This window comes from Chiloscyllium plagiosum, chromosome 20 (genome assembly GCF_004010195.1).
Source record: "Chiloscyllium plagiosum isolate BGI_BamShark_2017 chromosome 20, ASM401019v2, whole genome shotgun sequence".
NCBI classification, from domain to species: Eukaryota; Metazoa; Chordata; class Chondrichthyes; order Orectolobiformes; family Hemiscylliidae; genus Chiloscyllium; species Chiloscyllium plagiosum.
In genome coordinates this window covers 13,580,473-13,600,138 of record NC_057729.1, presented here as the reverse complement: position 1 = coordinate 13,600,138, position 19,666 = coordinate 13,580,473, and the positions used below count along the sequence as shown (strand labels likewise).

Here is a 19,666-nt window from a genome sequence, read left to right as displayed (position 1 = left end):
GATTGTGGTCATGCCCAAAAACAGTCTTAGATACAAGAAAGTTCCAACTGACACACAAATAGTTCATAAAATAGTGTTAGAGTCTTCACGGACACATCATTCAACCAAACGATGATTTTGAATGTGTTATTTCAGGTTCGAAAGGCTAAAACATAGTTTTCTTAAAAGTTAAAAGTTCAGGCATGCAGCAGGTCCTTTCAATGTTCTAACTGACACTCAGAGAAAGATATACTTACATGATAGATACACACATAAAAACAATGTACAATAACATTTAAGGAGCTGCTTGTATACTCCCACAGGAGATGGCTTCATTTTCAAAGTTTTGTCAAAAGGTGGTGCTGTTAACCAATCATCCCAGCTTTATTTAATTGTCTGTGCAAAGTGGTCTAACATTTCTTGATTCCTGACATGTTAGGTTTGACCAACAAATGAGAAACAAAAGGCAATCTTTGATCAGGGTTAATCTTCTGTGCTAATATACATTATGACAGTGGATAAAATTAAGGGGCATTAATCTTTACAAAAATATTTGAAATTATCACAATTATTAAGAAATAGTAATGAACATTTGTACAGCAAAAACACAATCAAGTCCAGGGATACAAAGAAAACAAATTTAACTTTAATATTTCTTTTTGCACATGCCTGCAGCCACTGGATCTCTTATGGTTGGCCACCCAGAACTACATGCTGATATCAATCTCCAATGAGGACTTTAAGGAATGCAACATGTACCTATTACTATTACCCAATAAACTGCACATTGTTGTGTGAGACAAATGCCTTTTCTTGGTATGACTTAATAGTGGTTTACTGCTAATTAGAGAGGCCCTTAGACTTAGCATAGGAAGGAGGTCAAGTCCCATCTGCTCTAGAGATATATATAACAGCATCACAAAATGGATTGATTTCAAAATATCTAGGAACACAGATTGGGGCCTCTGGTGGTACAAAAGATAATATCCCTATTCTGGAGCAGGTGGGTTTTAAATCCGGCCCTACTGACCCAAAGAGTGTGTAGTAACATCTCAGAACAGGTTAATTCAAAGTATATAAAAAGGAAGATTGGTGGCAACACTGTAACCCAACTGTCAGTGTTGGTACTGTGGCACAGAACTTGTAATCAATGGTTGGATTGTTACAAGGTAACAATGGTGACAAAAATCCATTCAACCCAGGAGAAAAGTTTACATACCACTTTAGGTGACTCTCTATTGTATCTCAGAGAAGATGTAATATTATCTATTGATCTTCTCTGGAAAAGCAATGTTCACATGCAGGTGAAGCCTTACAGCTAGCTGGTCAAAATGCAATATAATGGTATTCTTGGATTCAGTCATACCTGATTCTGCCTTCTTTCTTTAGCATGCACCTAACAGAATTGCACCCTCATGTACATCAGCACATAAACTGATTATAATATTACAGAGGTGTGTAATAACATTAACACCTCTACAGCAGGCAAGACTTGAACCTCGGTCTCCCAGTCCAGCAGTCACAACAGATTTATTCACTATATTTGTGATTGCCTGACCTGCTGTGCTGTTCCAGCAATGAAGTTTCAACTTTGATCTCCAGCATCTGCAGACCTCACTTTCTCCTTATAATATTACAGAGGTGTGTAATAACATTAACACCTCTACAGCAGGCAAGACTTGAACCTTGGTCTCCCAGTCCAGCAGTCACAACAGATTTATTCACTATATTTGTGATTATTTGCTCCTAAAACGTACAATTGTTACCAAATGTACAATTGTTAAAGAGTGAAAGAACACTTCAAGTGCATCTGTGATGGACACGATGAGTGCAATATTCGGTGCATCTGTACCTTATGTGTTTAATGCACAGTTGAGATCCCACATCATTCCCTGATTTGACTTCTGTTTCTCCTCAATCTTGCTCCATTAGGTATTGTGATCTCACATCATGCACATTTTGGATAACTCTTCAGGTAACCAGATTTCTTGGGCAGAATGCGTGACTCTGACCTTCTGTCTTACATGCAGGTCAGGCAAATCTGCACCATCTTCATTCTTCCTTGCCTTTCGGGAAGTTTGACACACATCTCAGCAAACCACAACAGGCAACAGCATGTACTAACCTGCCTTCCAGTTATGGTGTCTGCTGGTGATGGTGACCCGAAATCCAGAGTAAGAACTCTTGGGTGCACCACAGCAATCTGGAGATCCTGCTTTGTCACCGTGCACATTATGATAAGACTTTGTAGTACCGAACTTAAAACAATATATTCAAACCAGACCATTAAGGCAATTGAAGGAAAGTTGCCAAGTATATGAAAAACAGACCCAATGCAAAATCAGTCTCTTTTGATTGGGAGATAACCATGTACTGCTGCTCTTTTTTGTGAGAAAAGTGTCTTGTGCCATCATATGGAGCTACCTGGATTTGCTTTTCAGCCTGTTAGAAAATTACTGCAGTAATTACAAAATGGAGATTCGGAATGTAATCTTAGATTCAGAATAGTATTAATATCAGGGACTTTGCCCAACTCATTAGACTTTTCACCATATGGCTGAGGGTTGTGAGGTTGGTGCCACAGAATTGGAGATAGACCTCCAAGTGCCTGCTGGATATAGGGCAGTGTGAGACTCATTTATATGTAGATATATGTATACTACGTAGTTTAAGTAAATAGATTCACACATTAGTTTGCACATGTCTCTAATATATAGTAAGTAGATTAAGCTAATAAATTTGCTTCATATTGAAGTGTACATCTTCTTGTATTAATTTTAATCAGATCTTGAAGAACACATTAGGTATATTCAGCTTAAAAATGCTTTGACAGTGCAAGCCATTCATATATGAAACAGTTAGGTCTGGGATATTGTAGTGAGGATGACTTCTGATTTATGCCCACTTGACAACTAACACTTTAACAACATACAAAACTAACCTACAAACAAGTCGAGAACAACTAAGTTTGAAATTGGATCTCCAGGTGGTTATACCATCACCAGATCCAGAAACTCTGTCAAACCATCCAAACATTATACAGCCCCCAAGACTCTAAAACTTAAAATTTTACATTTCTCATTTTTTGTGCAAATTGTTGTGTAATTACCTAACGTGTACATATTTCCACTCTTACTGTGTATAATTTTATCTTTGTAAAAGGGGGATGTTTACGTTAGTGCTTTAAGAGCTTAGTACACTAACAAGCTGAGGAACAGGATGACACTGCCCAGCAGGCTTGAGGACTCCAAGTAGTAGAATGCTGGATAAAGGATATGCTTATACACTGCTCTATAGCTGCAAAGTTATCAGATTGTCAATTAAAATTAAAACCAATCAATTTGTCTGAGATGTCCAAGCAAATTGAAACTCACCAACTTATGAATCTAGATGGAGACCTTTAATTCTGTGATGAGGAAGACTACAGCACTCACTATCTTTTGAATGCAACTGCTATGTTTTGAGAACAATAACTGCGTTTCTCTATTCAAAGAAATGTTGGAAAAATCTTAAAAAGGATTTCCATGGAAACTGATGCCTGTAAGTACTTAATAAAAACCGAAAGAACTGCAGATGCTGTAAATCAGAAACAAAAACATTAAATTGCTGGAAAAGCTGAGCAGGTCTGGCAGCATCAGAGTTAATGTTTCAGATCGAGTGACCTTCCCTCTGAATGCCGCAAATACTTACTGGTAAAAATAACCAACCATTCAATGAATTACCAATAGTGCATCTAAACCTAGAGCAAAACAACTAAGCAGGTCCACACAGCTTTATTAATTAATTAACAACACTTGAAAACAATGTATTCATTCTCCGTTTTAGTGAGGTTGAGGTTTTGTCAATTTTGATAAATGGGGAGTAAAACAAATAGTAACTTTTCAACAATAAAAGAATAACGAAGCCAACTTTAACAATGAAACATTGTCATCGAAACAAGATGTGAGAGTCTGAATGTTTTGCAAGTTTCATTAATTCAAATCAAAAATTCATGATGGAGTTTAAGTGGAGGAGGAGTTCCAGTTAATTGGTGCAGAATGGATAGTACATGGTGGCTACAGATAAAATATAAAAAGAGATGCATTAAATATTAATGAATGGATTAGATTTCTCATGAAATAAAATATTAGTCTGTCAGAATTCTAATTGAAAAGATAGGTAGTATAATACTTATATGGTTATTGAATGATTCTGCAGAGAAGCTCTCTGAAAATATTGACTGTATCTTAAGAACCTCAGTTTCTAATTTCCAGAAGAGATTACTGTCTTTTTAATGCACATCCATGCAGAATTTTGTTTCACTCACTAAACAGCAAGAGAGCCAACAAGTCAAGGACTTAACCAATACAAATAAATAAAAAAGATGAGAGGACATAAATCTGATGACCTAATGCAGCTCTTCATTCCGTCACTGGTCCCCTCAGGCCCAAGGTCTGCAGTTTGAAAATCTATTCTGTGTAATGTATTTTAAAATCCTCTAATGCCCCCTTTAGCAGGATCGAAGAGAGCTCCGATTGAAATGTTGCTCTGGAGAGCTCAGTCCAGAAAATGATTGCAGCTGATTTTATCAATATAGTTTATTCACGTGGTACACACTAAATGAAAGTTACTTACAAGTAGCAGTTTTTCTTTGTGATCACAGTGAAGGACCCACTTGCCACATCCTTGTGTACACTTGCGTTACCATCCGAGAAATAGATCACATTTGGAGTCAAATTCAACTGCTCACTCACTTCACCAAGATTAAAGCGCTGAAAAGATAACTCACCTTTACGCAATTGCACATTGTATCTGAAACAAGGATACAAAAGAATGTGTAGAAGATGAACAGCATTTTATCCTTTAAAAGAATCAGAGAAGCTCGCATTTGTATATTGAAGTCAATATCGTAACTAACAGTTTATGCAGCACACAACTAAAAATTCAAAGTCATTTTCTGCATTACAAGTTTCAGTTACTACACAATTTTAAGTAATATAAATAACAACAGAAAATGTGAATTTTGTTGCTTAATTTGAATTATCTATTCTAATTAAACAATTCAAAATCAACATTTTAAGTAAATGTTTTGTGAACTCGTGATATAATGTAAGTACTGAGTCCCTTGTGACACAATGCTAATTCCCCTATCTGACGTGAGTTCAAGTACTACCTGCTCCAGAATTGAGTAATAACATTGCTGACCAGGTTGATCAGAAAATCTCAATAAACTAAGTACTACAACCGAAGTACAGCATTTACAAGATAGGTCCATTTTTGGTTTATTAAGTGGCATATCAACAGAACACTGGCAAAGGAAGCTGCATAGGATATACAGAAACTTATGGTACTCAATTATTTCAACATATCTCAGCAGGAGTGAAGAAACCGACTAGACAGACCAGGATTACTACTTTTGATTTGGCCTGCTCAGCCCATTTGCTTCCCTATGTTGACTGCGAGAGTAGAGTAAGCTATGCATAGGTACCAAGCTAAGACCTGCATTTGAATTTTGGGGTAGCAGACATTAAATACACAGTTTGTTATAAGTGCTGAACCAGATCTGCTGGTGTTTGCCAATTTCTAATTTGTAATTATACTCCTGGAAAATGGACAAAAATTGCTGAAAACACAAGTTTGGAGAAATTCTGAGTGTTTAGCAGGCTTACCAGAACACCATGAACCTGACACTATATTGTTCAACAACCAATGGGCATCTAGCAATTTTTGGACCAAAACATATTCTCAGAAATAGAGGCTAGTCCATCACATTGCAGGTTTCACGACAGCACGTGTAGAATTGTACACCAGGGAAGAAGACCAATCCATTTATCATACTGATGCTTTCAAAATGTTTTCAAATCACTCCCTCTCCTCTACTCCTTCTCCATAGCACCACATTCTTTTCTCTTTTCAAATACAGATCTTATGCCATATGCTAATCTGAGAAAATGCCAAAACCTCAAAAGTAAAATTATCTGAATGTATTCCTAAACAGAAATACACATTCTCCAAAGATCCAAAGAAGCTACAAGCAAGATTCTTTCCATGAGTTAATTGGCATATTTACTGAAATGGATTTTCTTTCTTTATCGACTGAATACTAGACTATAGCTCAACAAAAATATGAAATATTGTGAACTTAAACAACTTTTCAGATGGAGTATTTGCAGCTTGCATCAGTAACTGTTCTTTGAATTCCATAGTGAATGCAATAAACAAACAGTCACGCAAATTTAATGGCAAGCTTTTTTCTGCTAAGAAAAATAAACTTCTTTCTTGGAGGCACTTTCTCTGAATGAAACTGACTCATCTCCAAAACATATCCTCCTGTACAGGAATGGGAGGAAGACACTTAACAACCCAACAACACAACTCCATTTAACTGCCTTAACACCAAATTACCTAATGCCTTTGTTTAACAAAATTATATTGACTATAATCTTGCAAGGTCCCCTTGTCCAAGCATTGACAACCTTCTGGAGGTGAGAATTCCACATACACAAAGTTATTTCTGTGAAAAAAATGTTTCTGATTTTGTACATGAATCGCTGGGCTCTAGTTTTAAGATTCTAATCCCTTAAACTTTACCTGTATCTACACTAAAGTACAACTGTTCACATGTTAACCACGTCAATCAGATCAACACATAGTCTGCAATATTCAGAAAAAATGTCACACCAAGTTTGGGCAAGTCAATACAAGCAAACATTTTGATCTCCACTAAGACTCAATGTAACCCAAGGACTTTAGCTATGAAGGATCTATTTGACATTTACCATTCATATTGTACTCACGTTTAATCAAAGAATGATGAGAGGACAGAAGTTAAAAAATCTCAAAAGCTCTAAAGAAGCTCCAGGCAAGATAATGAATCCCCTAACGGGGTTTGAAACAGATATGGGCCAGAGCCTCCAAGTTCAGCCAGCCTCCAAATTCCAACACCTGGAGGCAGTCTACCCACATTTTTAAAAATGTACTTTTTTCCCCTCTAAAATCACTAAAAGGATGCTTAATTAGCTTGTCAAAGATGAACAATCTAGTTATCTTCTTGGTTGCTTTGCAAGCATATTGTTTAATTCAGGTTTAATTGCTCACACTCCTATTCCAACAGTCTGGATTGTATTATAGCGGCTTCATTCCTGACAAGAGATTATCCGAAACAGAGAATTTATTCCATTCATGACTTAAGGACAGACTGCATGATTCTTCACCATGCTTCCTGTATCTGCTAACTTAGAGTCAATATCCATTACACTTATTTTTATTCATGCATGGGATGTGGGCATCACTGACTCCAATAGACCCTTAAACGGAGTGGCTTGTTGGGCCCATTTCAGAGTCAACCACATTGCAGTGGGTCTACAAGCACACATAGGTCAGACGTCAGGCCAGCTAAGAACAACAGATTCTCTTCTCTCAAAAAGACATCAGTGAACCGATATCAGGCTAGCTTTTAATTCCAGATATTTACTGAATTCACATTTCCCCAAGCCATGATCCCAGAGCATTAGCCTGGGCCTCAGGATCACTAGTCCTGTGGCATTACAACTGTGCCACCACTAAATATTTTTGAATTGTTAGAGTCAGTTGGTAGGATGGAAAAATAGTGATTAACATTTCGATTATTAAGAACTGAAGTCCAATTGTCATGTTAAAGAGTCTGTTTCGACAGCCAGGAGACATCCCTTTCACATTAAGGGATCAGCCAATTGAAAGTGTATCCCAGGAGTGCCAACTCTAGTTGGTACAAAGAATAGAAACAAAACAGTTGTCTTCTCAAGTGACGGGATGCAGCTACCTTTCCAAAGATGGCGCTGCAGGATGTGAAATAACGTACTTTATGCAAAAGAACTTTATTTTAGTTTAAAGTAAACCTCTCTGCCTTGCAGCATCCCTCTCTGTCTCCCCCCAAGCAGCATCTCTCTCTCTCCCACTGCCCTGTGACCTCCCTCTCTTCCACCTGGTCTTTCCATTACTCCCAGGCAAAAACAGGAGACTGATTCTCAATGCAAACCTCTCCGCCCACTCATCCATTCATGCACACTGCTGCCACTGGCCTTTGTCTCTGCTCCCACCGGAATCCCAAACTGTGCCTCATTTCCCCTGACCCCTCATCAACGGTGCATGAACAGATGCTTTCTGCAGTCTGCCCTGAGTGACCTGCTGAAATCATGGGTGTTATATATGTAGTTGGGGGTATTGCCCTTTTAAGAGAACTGATCAAGTGATCCAGAGGGGCATAGTTTGGGTCCAGTCTAGACCTGGCTGTGGAGGATGTGAGCATTGACAATTAAGTGTTCCTGATCAAATCTACCATTGGACTACCTTGTGTATAATTCCTGGTTTTAAAGGAAGCACCGGAAATAATAAAGTGATACATCTACGAACATGTAGTGGCTCTTTTGGTATTATGATTAATCACTCCCCAACCATTTATCACTGAGCAAATTAAAAAGGAAAGACTTGCATTTATATAGAGCTTTTGATGACTACTGACCTCTAAAAGTGCTTTAATATCGTTGAAGCAGTCACTAGAAATATAGCAGCAATCAATTATGCAGAGCAAACTCCCAGAAACAACAATGTGATAAACAGATAGCCTATTTGCAGTGATGCTGCTGGTGAGGGTTAAGTATTGATCATGACATCAGGGATAGCCCTCCTGCACATCTTTGAAATAGTGTCATGGGAGCTGTTACATCAAACTGGCAAATGGGACACTATTTAAGATCTCATCCTAACAACAGGTTCTCCAACCCCAAATTGTGCAGCATACCCTCAGCACTGACCCACCCACCATGCCCCCACTCCAAAACTGTGCAGCACACCCTCAGCACTGACCCACCCCCACCACCCCAAAGTGTGCAGCACACCCTCAGCACTGACCCACCCCCACCACCCCAAGGTGTGCAGCACACCCTCAGCACTGACCCACCCCCACCACCCCAAAGCGTGCAGCACACCCTCAGTACTGCAAAGGTTTGCCAACCTTGGCTCTGGAATGGGACTGGAACCAGAAATCTTGTTACACAAAATAGTTCTAAATCTTTGGAATTCTCCCCTCATGAGAAAGAATTGTCAGAAATTAAGCACATTCAAGAATTATGGTGATAGATTCTGTTTAAAATTAATCGAACATGAATGATGGTGCAGTGATAGTGAGGAGGGTTCGTAAGAAGTACAACAGGAGTAGAAGATCCTAAGCTGCCATCTAATAAGGCCTAACCCTTCTTCTATTATTAATTGTTCATATAAAACATTACAGTTTACAGAGAAAGTAGGTTTTCTGTAACCTACAAAACAAGACTAACCTCCATCAAAACAATCAGCAAATAATTTTATTTAAAGCAAACAAAAATGATGAAAAATGCATGTTTTGTACCTGTTCCATTTTACTGATGCAAGGCCTCCTTTCTGCAATTCTAATTGACCCTCTTTTATGATTCCTGTCTCGCCCTGTGGGGTGTTATTGCCACTCTCCTGTCTCGGATAGGACTCATAAATGTTATTTTTAATGATTTGGTTCAGAAGCTGAATGATCTGTAATGAAAGTTGATTGAGTATAAATTAAGTCACCACAGGGAAAGAAAATTCAGAGCTCTGTCAAAAAGAGACTTGGTTGATTGAAAATTCTCTTAAATGTCAGAAAATTCTCAAAACAGGAAAGAGTGTTTCAAACAGCAGAAAATTAAGCAGCTCATTTTATTTTGATTCCGTTTTTAAACAAAGCAAGAAGTTACTAAATATACAATAAAGTGTTCCACATGGTTTATTATCATAGTTCATTTTAAAAATTAAATAAAGGTTACATTTATTTGTACTGAAGTATTTGATATTCAGTATTAATGCAAGTATAGTTATAATAATTGGGTTCAGTTCTCCAATGGGAAAATGAGAAACCACAGCCAAGTTTTACCAATTCCAAAGAAAGTGCCGGGGATGGCAGGGTGAGTCAACATAGAATTAGACTCAGCTTTGATGCACCCCACCTTAATCAACCTCCGCAGGCTCAAAGATGAATAATCACTACTTGGCTATGGTGTCAAAGGGCAGCAGACACCTGTCAAGCCATACATGAGAATGAGCCTGCAGCTTCAGGGGAGGAAGAACAAACAAAACTACAAAGAGCACCAAGTAAGTATTATCCATTCAGTTGACATTTCCCTGTGCACTGCCTCCATTAAGCAAAACAAGCAGAGAAAATTATCAAATATCTCTCCCCACAATGTCAAGCTAGGAGAAACCTTAAAATTGTGCACTAAAGGTAGCACTTGAAGTGTGCAGATATCTTTGATTATTACCTTTACTCTATCTTCAGCAGAAGTCGCTTCAAGTTCATAATCATGGTGTCCTAAAAAGGAAATGCTGATCTTCTGTCCTTCAATATGTTCACATGATTTGATGCATTTAAATGGAAACTGTTTCTTAATAATACCTTTCTCAACGTTACACAAAATCCTTGAATTATATTCAATCTGGAAAGGAAATACACATTAATCTATCATCGGTAAATACGAATCACTGTGGTTTATTGCAACAGTAGCAATGGTCAATGCTTAGAGAATGTTAATGAAGGAAAGCGCTTCTGAACGGGTGCTGATCCTGACACAGCAATAATGAAATCTGGGGACAATTAACAAAGACCAACAATTTTCAGGAAATTCCACATGCTGTCTGAGTAATGTGTGTTTGGATTTTCATTTCTTGTTTTGCAATTTTAATCAATTTTAAGAGGCAGGAGGCTGCTTTAATTGGTAAACATAGTTCCTTGGTGACACAGTGAGACTGGATTGAACTGTTTCTCATGCCAGTGTGTAATTCTGATTACTCTAGGATGTGGCTGATTACCAATAAAGCAAAGCTGTCCCAATGCCCGCACCGACAATATCCTAATACTATTACCGCCAAAATCAGAATATGTGTATACTCATCTCATCGCCGTGAGTTTGAGAGAGCTTGCTGTGTCCAGATCAACTGCTGAATTTTCCAACATTGCCTCATGAATGCATTTCAAGTATTTTTCATCGATTGTGAAGTGCTCGGGGACAGCCCGCAGTCATAAAAAGTGCTACGAAAGCACAAGTCTACTCTTAATTAATACTGCAGAACATTACTGACATTGCAGATTGGAAATAGCAGAAAACTGTATCTATGCATCTCAAATCGAAGCTCAGCTATCCAAATGATTGGCAGCATTTTCTTTTTTTCTTAAGAGAAAAGTGGAGAGGTGTGTGTAAAAACAGGAGGGACTTCCACTCAAGGACAGGTCCAGTTTACCACACAGTTATGTACCTCTCAGTTCATTACATATTCAAGTGCAGGTAAAATGCCAGATTTTATGGGCAGGCAGTCAGCAAGTTCTGTTCCCAAAGGCTTCCACTGTACAAAGATACAACCCACAAATTATGGCAGTTTGAGTTCAGCCACTGCTTGCCTAGTCTGGACAGGTTTGCTCATATCAGCAAATGTTAAAATTCACACGACACCAGGTTATAGTCTAACAGGTTTAATTGGAAACACTAGCTTTCAGAGCGCTGCTCCTTCATCAGGTGGTTGTGCCAATGTGGTTGGTTCACTTACGCAGTCAGTTGTCATGTTGGTCGACCTGGTTGGGTTTCAACCCTTATATTGTAAGGGTATTTTGCAAAGAAATGACTTTCTCATGAAGTAGTAAATTTGGTGAAGAAGTTTAGAATCAATGGAACTTGGACACCCCAAAAGCAGTCAACACTGCCAGATAGACACCTCATTTGGGTGTAAGTTTGCTCGCTGAGCTAGAAGGTTAGTTTTCAGACATTTCGTCACCATACTCGGTAAGATCACCGCTGAGCCTCCGGTGAAGCACTGGTAGTATGGCCTGCTTTTTATTTGTGTGTTTAGGATTCCTTGGATTGGTGATGTCATTTCCTGTTCTTTTCTCGGGGGTGGTATGTGGGATCCAAGTCACTGTTTTTTGATAGAGTACCAGTTGGAGTGCCATGCTTCTAGGAATTCTTGTGCGTCTGTTTGGCTTGTCCTGGGATGGATGTGTTGTCCCAGTCAAAATGGTGTCCTTTCTCATCTATTTACAAAGATACTAGTGAGAGTGGGTCATGTCTTTCTGTGGCTAATCTGGCAGGCTACTCAGACCTCTTGGCATTATGATAGCCCACAAACCCACCAACACACTAAAACAGCAGCTAATGAGCATGGAAGACCATACATAGACAACAAGCAAAACAAATGTCATTTACAAAACACCTTGCAAGAACTGTAACAAACAATACATTGGACAAACAGGCAGAAAACTAGCCATCAGGATACATGAACATCAACTAGCCACAAAAAAAAACTTGACCCACTCTCCCTAGTATCCTTACATACAGATGAGGAATAACCCATTAGGTTCATCAATGTTGTTTAGGGAAGGAACTGCCACCCTTAGCTGGCTTACATGTGACTCCAGACCCACAATAATGTGGTTGACTCTTAACTGCCTTCTGGACAATTAGGGATGGACAATAAATTTTGGCCTAGCCAGTGATGCCCTTACCTCATGAATGAATAATAAGTAAAGAGTATTTATAGAGTCAAACAGCACATGGAAATAGACCCTTTAGCTCAACTCATCCATGCCAACCAGGCTTCCAAAACTGAACTAGTCCCATATCCCTCTAAATGTCTCTTATGCTAATGATTACAACACAAGTTCCTAATGATGCACCTAAACGATACGGAGAACTGAAATCTAAAGTTCTAACTCACCATCAGGAACGTTTTGCTTCCCGTTCAGTTACGTTCCCTCATCTGCCTTTCTAAGAACTCTGGGTGGATCCAGAAGATCCTACATTTTAACTCTGTTTCTATTTCCACAGATGCTACCTAAATTGTTGAGAATTTCCAGTTTATATGAATTCATACGGATGATTTTTTTTTTAGTTGATGTTGTGTGTGAACTGGATACCATGTTTTCTACATTACAACAATAGCTAAAATTTCAAAATGTCACTCTCATTTTAAGGGACTTTGGGATATCCCAAGGTCACAAACGATACTCCAAACTTTTATGTGAACATTCAAAATAGAAGCAGAAATAGACCACTTGGCCCCACAATCCAGCTCTGCCATTCAATAAGATCACGACTGATCCATCTGTGTTTAGAACTCTGGTTTCATCTACTCCTTATGACCTTTGATACCCCTCCTTAACCAGAATGTACCCACCTCTGCTTAAAGCTATTCAAAGACCTCACTTCCACCACACAACCCTCCGAGAGGGCAAAGTTCTCCTCATAGTTGTCCTGAGGGATGACCACAATTTTAAAACCGTGCCCCTTAATTTTGCACTAACCCATAAGAGGAAACATCCTTTGCATCCAGCATGCAAGATCATTCAGAGCCTTAAACACTTCAAACAAATCACTTCTCTCTCTCTTCAAAACTCCACTCAAAACAAGTGCAAGCTGGCTGGCCTTTCCCCATAAAACAACCTGCTTATTCTAAATACCAACTTGGCCTCTTCTGAACTGTCTGCAATGCATTACATCTTCTCTTAAAATAGAGAGACCAAAATTGCACATAATATTTGAGATATGGTCTCACCATCTCCCTATACAATTGAAGCATTATATCCTTATTTTTAAGTTTAACTCATGTTTAGTAGAGGATAACATTAGCCTCTTGATTACATGCTTTATCTGCACACTAATGTTTGTGATTCATGCACCAGAACACTTGGATCTCTCTGCATCTCTCCAGTCTTTCTCTATTTAAGTAATATTGTTTTTTAAAAAAATCCTTCCTGCTAAAACTAATAACTTCACATTTTCGTGCATAGTACTCCATCTGCCAAATTTTTCCCCAATTAGTTTATATCTGTTTGCAAGTTCCTTATGTCTTCCTCACAACTTACTTTCCTGTTTATCTTTCCTTTCTACATGCTGTGCATCGTGTAAAACTCTGAACATATTTTTATTTTTTTTAAACTGAATTACTTGATGGAAATACATTTCAGAAAAACTGAACTAATCTACCTCAATACCAAAAACCCACAAACAGAACAGAAGCAGAACACAGAATTGCCGAGCAGAAACTGATAGCCAAGTTCCATATTCAGGGAGACAGCCTCCACTGTGATCTTAGGTTCATGTCGCACTACATGTAACTCCACCATAATGTTCTGTGTTTGCAAAATCTTTCTTACACCCTACCTTGATACCTTGTTATTATCTCTCTATCCTAATCAGTTTGTACAGTTTTGGATCACTTGTTACTTTGGCTAGACCCTGGATATGTGACTCTAAAACTTATGTTATTACAGCCATTTGGTTTGTCTCTGGCATCATCTCATTTTTAATTTTTTGTAATTATCTCTTTGCCTTAATTAATCAGTTCACAGGTCATCCCTTCATTTGTTATTCAGCTGTTGACACTTTACTCACACCGTTTAACACTTTCGATCACCTGCAAAGACTCATTATTCAGCCTGTCAACGCTCCACACACACTATTTGTACTTTTCTGTTGATTACCTGGAATTACCTTACCACTATCTTCCCACCTATATATTCCGTGCCTGTGTGCTTCCTTCCACTTCAACCGACAAAGGAGTAGTGCTTGAAAAGCTTGCATTTTCAAGTAAACCTGTTGGACTTGAAGCTTTATAAGGCTCTGATCAGACCACATTTGGAGTACAGTGAGCAATTTTGGCCCACATACCTCAGGAAGGATGTACTAGCCTTTGAGCGTGTTCAGAGAAGATTCACAAGAATGGTCCCAGGAATGAAAAGCTTAACATATGAGGAACGTTTGAGGACTCAGTCTATACTCAATGCAGTTTAGAAGGGTGAGGGGGAATCTAATTGAACCTTACAGAATATTGAATGGTCTGGACAGTGTGGATATTGGGAAGGTGTTTCCATTAGCAGGAGAGAGTAGGACCCAAGAGCACAGCCTTACAGTAAAGATCCTTTAAAAAAGAGATGAGGAGAAACCTCTTCAGCTAAAGAGTGGTGAATCTATGGAATTCATTGTCACAGAAGGCAATTGAGTATACTTAAGACAGAGATAAATAGGTTCGTGATTGTCATGGAGATCAAATGTTATGGGGAGAAAGCAGGAGAATGGGGTTGAGAAATTTATCAGCCATGATTGAATGGTGGAGCAGATTCGATAGGCCAAATGTCCTAATTTCTAACCTTATAGTCTTATGGACAATAACCTGGTGTCATGTGACTTCTGACTTTGACCAACACTGGCACCTCCACATCAAAATCCCACAAGTTTTATTTGCAAGATTTCTCATCTCAGGTTCTGATAATGAAGATTAGCAGCTCAGCCGTTTCACTTGCATTGATTTTAAACATCAAACCAAAACATGAATTTTAAGTTTCTCCAGTCAAAAACTCATTGCCAAACATGAATAGTACACTGAAAAACAGAATTTGTTCTGAAGAAGGTATGAAATGTTAATTCTGCTTTCATTTCACAGATACTGCCAATTCTGCTGAATTTCTCCTGCAATTTCTATTTTTGTTTCAGATTTCTAGCATTTGCTGTTCTTGGTTTTACGAGAAGTACACTGCCCAGATTAATCATTTTAGACTTAGATTATTTATCAGAATTAAACTATTCACCACTATTCTTGGTTTCTACTGGTTCCTCCCAGCTTGAATATAAATGCACAGCCCTTTAAAGTGTAGAGAACTTGGTAAATTTATTTGATATCAGAATATTCGAAAAAAATCACAAGACATTTTATTTACATCGACAACATTATAATCTCAACAATCTTGGTTATTTGAAGGAGAACAATTTTCTGACCACTGAGTTTGTACTATGGTATAAAACAGGGAATTGTAAAACAGTAGGCTTTCATGCATGTCTTTTGGCTTTACTTCCAACCACTCCACCTTACGTTTTAATGCACTGATGTGACAAAGTCATCAATTGTTACCCATCCCTAACTATTCCTGAGATATAGTGAGCTATGGTCTTCAAGGACCTGCGTATATGTGGAGTAAGTGCATCCACATTCCTATTAATGAGGGAGTTCCATCATTTTGCCACAGCAACAGTGGTATAGTTTCAATTCAGAATGGCTTATGACTTGGAGGGATCTTGGAGGTCATGATATTCCCATGTTTAGCGCTACCTATGTTTTTCTAAGAGCAGAAGTTGTAAGTTTGAAAGGTGTTGTTGAAAAGCCTTTCAAAGTTATTGCAGTTGATCGTGTAGGTGGTATACACTGCTGCTACCATGCACTGGTAATGGAGGGATAAAGTGCTGCTCAAGAGATTGCTATGTCCTGGGTGGTGTCAAGGTTTTGGAGTTGCACTCCTGACTCATACCTTGTAGATACTAGACAGGATTTGGGGAGTTAAGTAGTGAGTTACTCACCACTGAATTTCCAGCTCCAGATCTATTCTTGTAGCCACAATACTTACATTGCTGATTCAGTTATATTTCTGATGAATGATAAGCACAGAAAGTTGATAATCGGCATTTGGCAATGGTAATGCAACTAAAGTCAATGTAAGCTGGTTAGATTCTCTACTGTTGAAAATGGTGATTGTCTGGAACGTCTAAGGAATTAATGTTACTTGCCAGATATCAGCCTAAGCTTGAAGGCTGTAAAGAATTTGCCACACAGGGCATGGACTATGTCAATATCTGAGAAGGTTTCTGTATACAAATACAAAAAGGCAAAATGTACACCATTTTGCTGTGTATGGTGAGAGAGAGGGTAAGACAGTGGATGAGGGAGAGAGAGGACAGACAAGCAGAGTGTCATGTCATTAATGAACGCAAGAGAAGGTGATCCAATAATGCATCATTTTAAAGCATTACCCAATGAAATAAAAAATGTTTTGCAACAGATCATGCTCCCTTAAGAAAGCATGTTCAACTGTTACTTGAGATATTTAATTATTGAGACAGTTGGTCAGCTTACCATCAGCACTCTCTTCTGCCATCTGTATCGATTATATTTGTAGACAGAAAAGTTGTACTGTGTATTTTCAGGTATCTAAGCACAAAACAAAAGAAGCTGCAAATAAATTTGGTTATGGATTGCAGAGACAAAGGACTGCACATGTTACAATCATCTCAGGTTTTTTATTAATTCATGGGTCCAAGTTTCCAAATCCCAACTGGTGTTAAGGAAAGTAAATGAGACCTGTGCTCACAGACATATCATCTCATCAATGTGGATGTGCCATCTTAGAGTGAAATTATTCAATAAACCCCATCAAGCATTCCTAGGAGATCCCTGGTCAGTGCACTAGGTCTCCTTTTCTGTAGTTTGTCTTTTTGTTTACTTTGCCTTGGAGCATTCCCCAGATGCAAAGATGATAAAAATCAATCCTTTAAGGATTACCAGATCCAACAGAGCATCTACTGTTACTGTCTTCATCATGTGAAATGACTTACAAAGAATTGTTTTCACTCATTACATTTTCATCTGCTCTTTTATGAGACCACTTTCCTTTATATATACCACTAAGGCATAAAACAGTCAGCATCAGTTCTTTAATAATGTTGATGTCATGTCGGATTCTCTGACAAGTAAAGTGGCAATTGCAGTATATTGCTGGATAAGGCAAAATATAGCAAGAAATACAATCTTACTGCATAATAAAGATGAACATCACCACTCTTAAAGGTAAGCAAAACTGTGTTGTGTATTATGAAATCAAGAAGTACTTTTTAGATTTTGAATGCAATAATCCATTGTTGCACTTTATATTAACAGTTTGCATTAAGTATTAGTTGACAACTAATCAATGTTTGGTTTTTGACTTTAACATGAGCATTAGAGACCAAAAGATATTTAGACGATTCACTGACATGCTTCAGATAGAAATAGATTGTAACAGTCCTTTTTGGTAATTTAAAATTATCACAGACTTGAAAATCTCATAAATAAATGGTTTCAAAAGACTCCATGAAGGTCTTTGCTTTCCTGCCAAGTTCAGCCCTTACAGGATTGTTGAGTCATAGAGAGACCTGTGATGGAAATTTAAGTGAATACAATGGACATTAGTGTTTCTCTTCATGAATTTACTGGGGACATACATTCTCCATTATAAGTTAGAAATCTTCAATGTTTATCCTCTTTCCATCTGAAAGTATTCAATTAGAAAACCTAAGTAGCATCTTTTAAAAAAAAAAGGCCAACAGACTTACTTAATATAACCAGATTTGTTTGCTGCCCAACAGAAGGCCACATTGTGTTATTAAAAATGAGGATAGTACACAACCAGAAATATTTTATCTTCCCAAAAATATTCCAACTAATAGTGTTTAGTACAGTTAAAAATGGTACTGTGCCAAACATTAAAAAAATTGAGAACATATACTACCTAAAATGTTTTACTCCTATAAGGTTTGCTCTTATAGTGACAAACTTAAGTTAACTATATATTTCTTGGCAGAGCCATATCAAATTCTTTGCTACAATATTTCACTTGCAGGTAAATGTTGCTGTGTTCTACCATTACATTATTTAATGAGCTCATTATAAAATTTAAGCTCATTTATGCAGTGCAATGCAATTTTCTGTCTAAATTCATAACCACATTTAAACTAAACAATTGAGTCAGCCTCAAATCCAATCTATTTTCAATGATTAACAAAGGAGAATTTTTGTTATCTTACTTTATCTGGTTTGCCTGGTTCCTGAAGTGTTGGTTTACCACTCTGAGCAACTTGCCAGGCTTCATCAATGGTGAGCTCTCGGTTCTTCACTGCATTGAGTAGCCTGAGCTGTTCATCATTGCTAAGCTAGGATGAATAACAAGATTTCAAGAATTTTAGCACAGCAAGCAATCATTGAAGATGGAAAAATTAATTAAACTTTTACAAGTACAGCACAGGTCATTGCACCCAGCTGTTATAATCCTCCAAGAGTTGGACAACATTTAAAAAGATCTATCAATTTACCAGGAACAGATGTGAAGGGATTGTACTGGACAATTTCATATTTGAGACTTATACTGCAACAAACCAAAATCAATACCAAGTAAACATTACCTAATAGGGAACTAATATATTTAATTATGAAGTGGTATTTCCCATTAACTTCTTAATACAATCAAATCTATCTAACTCTGAGAGACTACATGCAGCAGAGCCATCTGCCGTCTCCTTTGTATCATGGTGTTAAAACTTGTGCTTAACTTTCATTAAGTCTTGATTTGAGTTTCTATCTTCTTAATGAACAAGTTACATGGGTTAGATTTCATATGAGATCACAGTGATCTGTCACTTGGGCAGATTGTTTCAGAGTGACATTTTTCTCTCTTCAAATTACTCCACTTTACCATGAATTAAAAGAGACAGCTTAAAATCGAACCAGCTAATAAAGTTCAGCATCAATAATAATGTTTCAAATAAACAATAGTCAGTGGTTCATTCCTAGTTTTAGTAAAGTCTTTAAATATAATTGGAGAAATTGACCCAGCCGGTTCCTCTTTCAGGCAAAGTGTCAATTAACTTTTGGTTCAGCTAAAGTTGGCAAGACAGGACGATAATACTATTCGAAAAGTAACTTAGATGTTTAGCTATGTAAATAGAAGTATAAAATACAACACAAGGAAGTTATACGGAACCATTAAAAGGCACTGATTAGGCCTCAGCTGGATTAGTGTGTCTAATTTTGGGCACTGCAATTTAGAAAGACCTTGGAGATTTTACAAAGGGAATTTGCCAGAATGATACCAGGAAGG

The 19,666-nt window shown here is 37.8% G+C and overlaps 1 protein-coding gene across 3 annotated transcripts in view; it reads right to left on the bottom strand.

The window, feature by feature from the left end:
- Positions 1-19,666, bottom strand: part of LOC122560035 — a 120,284-nt gene that overhangs the window by 74,262 nt on the left and 26,356 nt on the right. For all 3 annotated transcript variants that reach the window (XM_043710208.1, XM_043710209.1, XM_043710207.1), the window contains exons 2-6: positions 18,597-18,722; positions 16,891-16,965; positions 10,263-10,436; positions 9,344-9,501; positions 4,594-4,770 (exon numbers count right to left, since the gene is read on the bottom strand). In XM_043710208.1, coding sequence (XP_043566143.1) covers positions 4,594-4,770; positions 9,344-9,501; positions 10,263-10,436; positions 16,891-16,965; positions 18,597-18,722 — 710 coding nt within the window. The remainder of the gene's footprint in view (positions 1-4,593; positions 4,771-9,343; positions 9,502-10,262; positions 10,437-16,890; positions 16,966-18,596; positions 18,723-19,666) is intronic.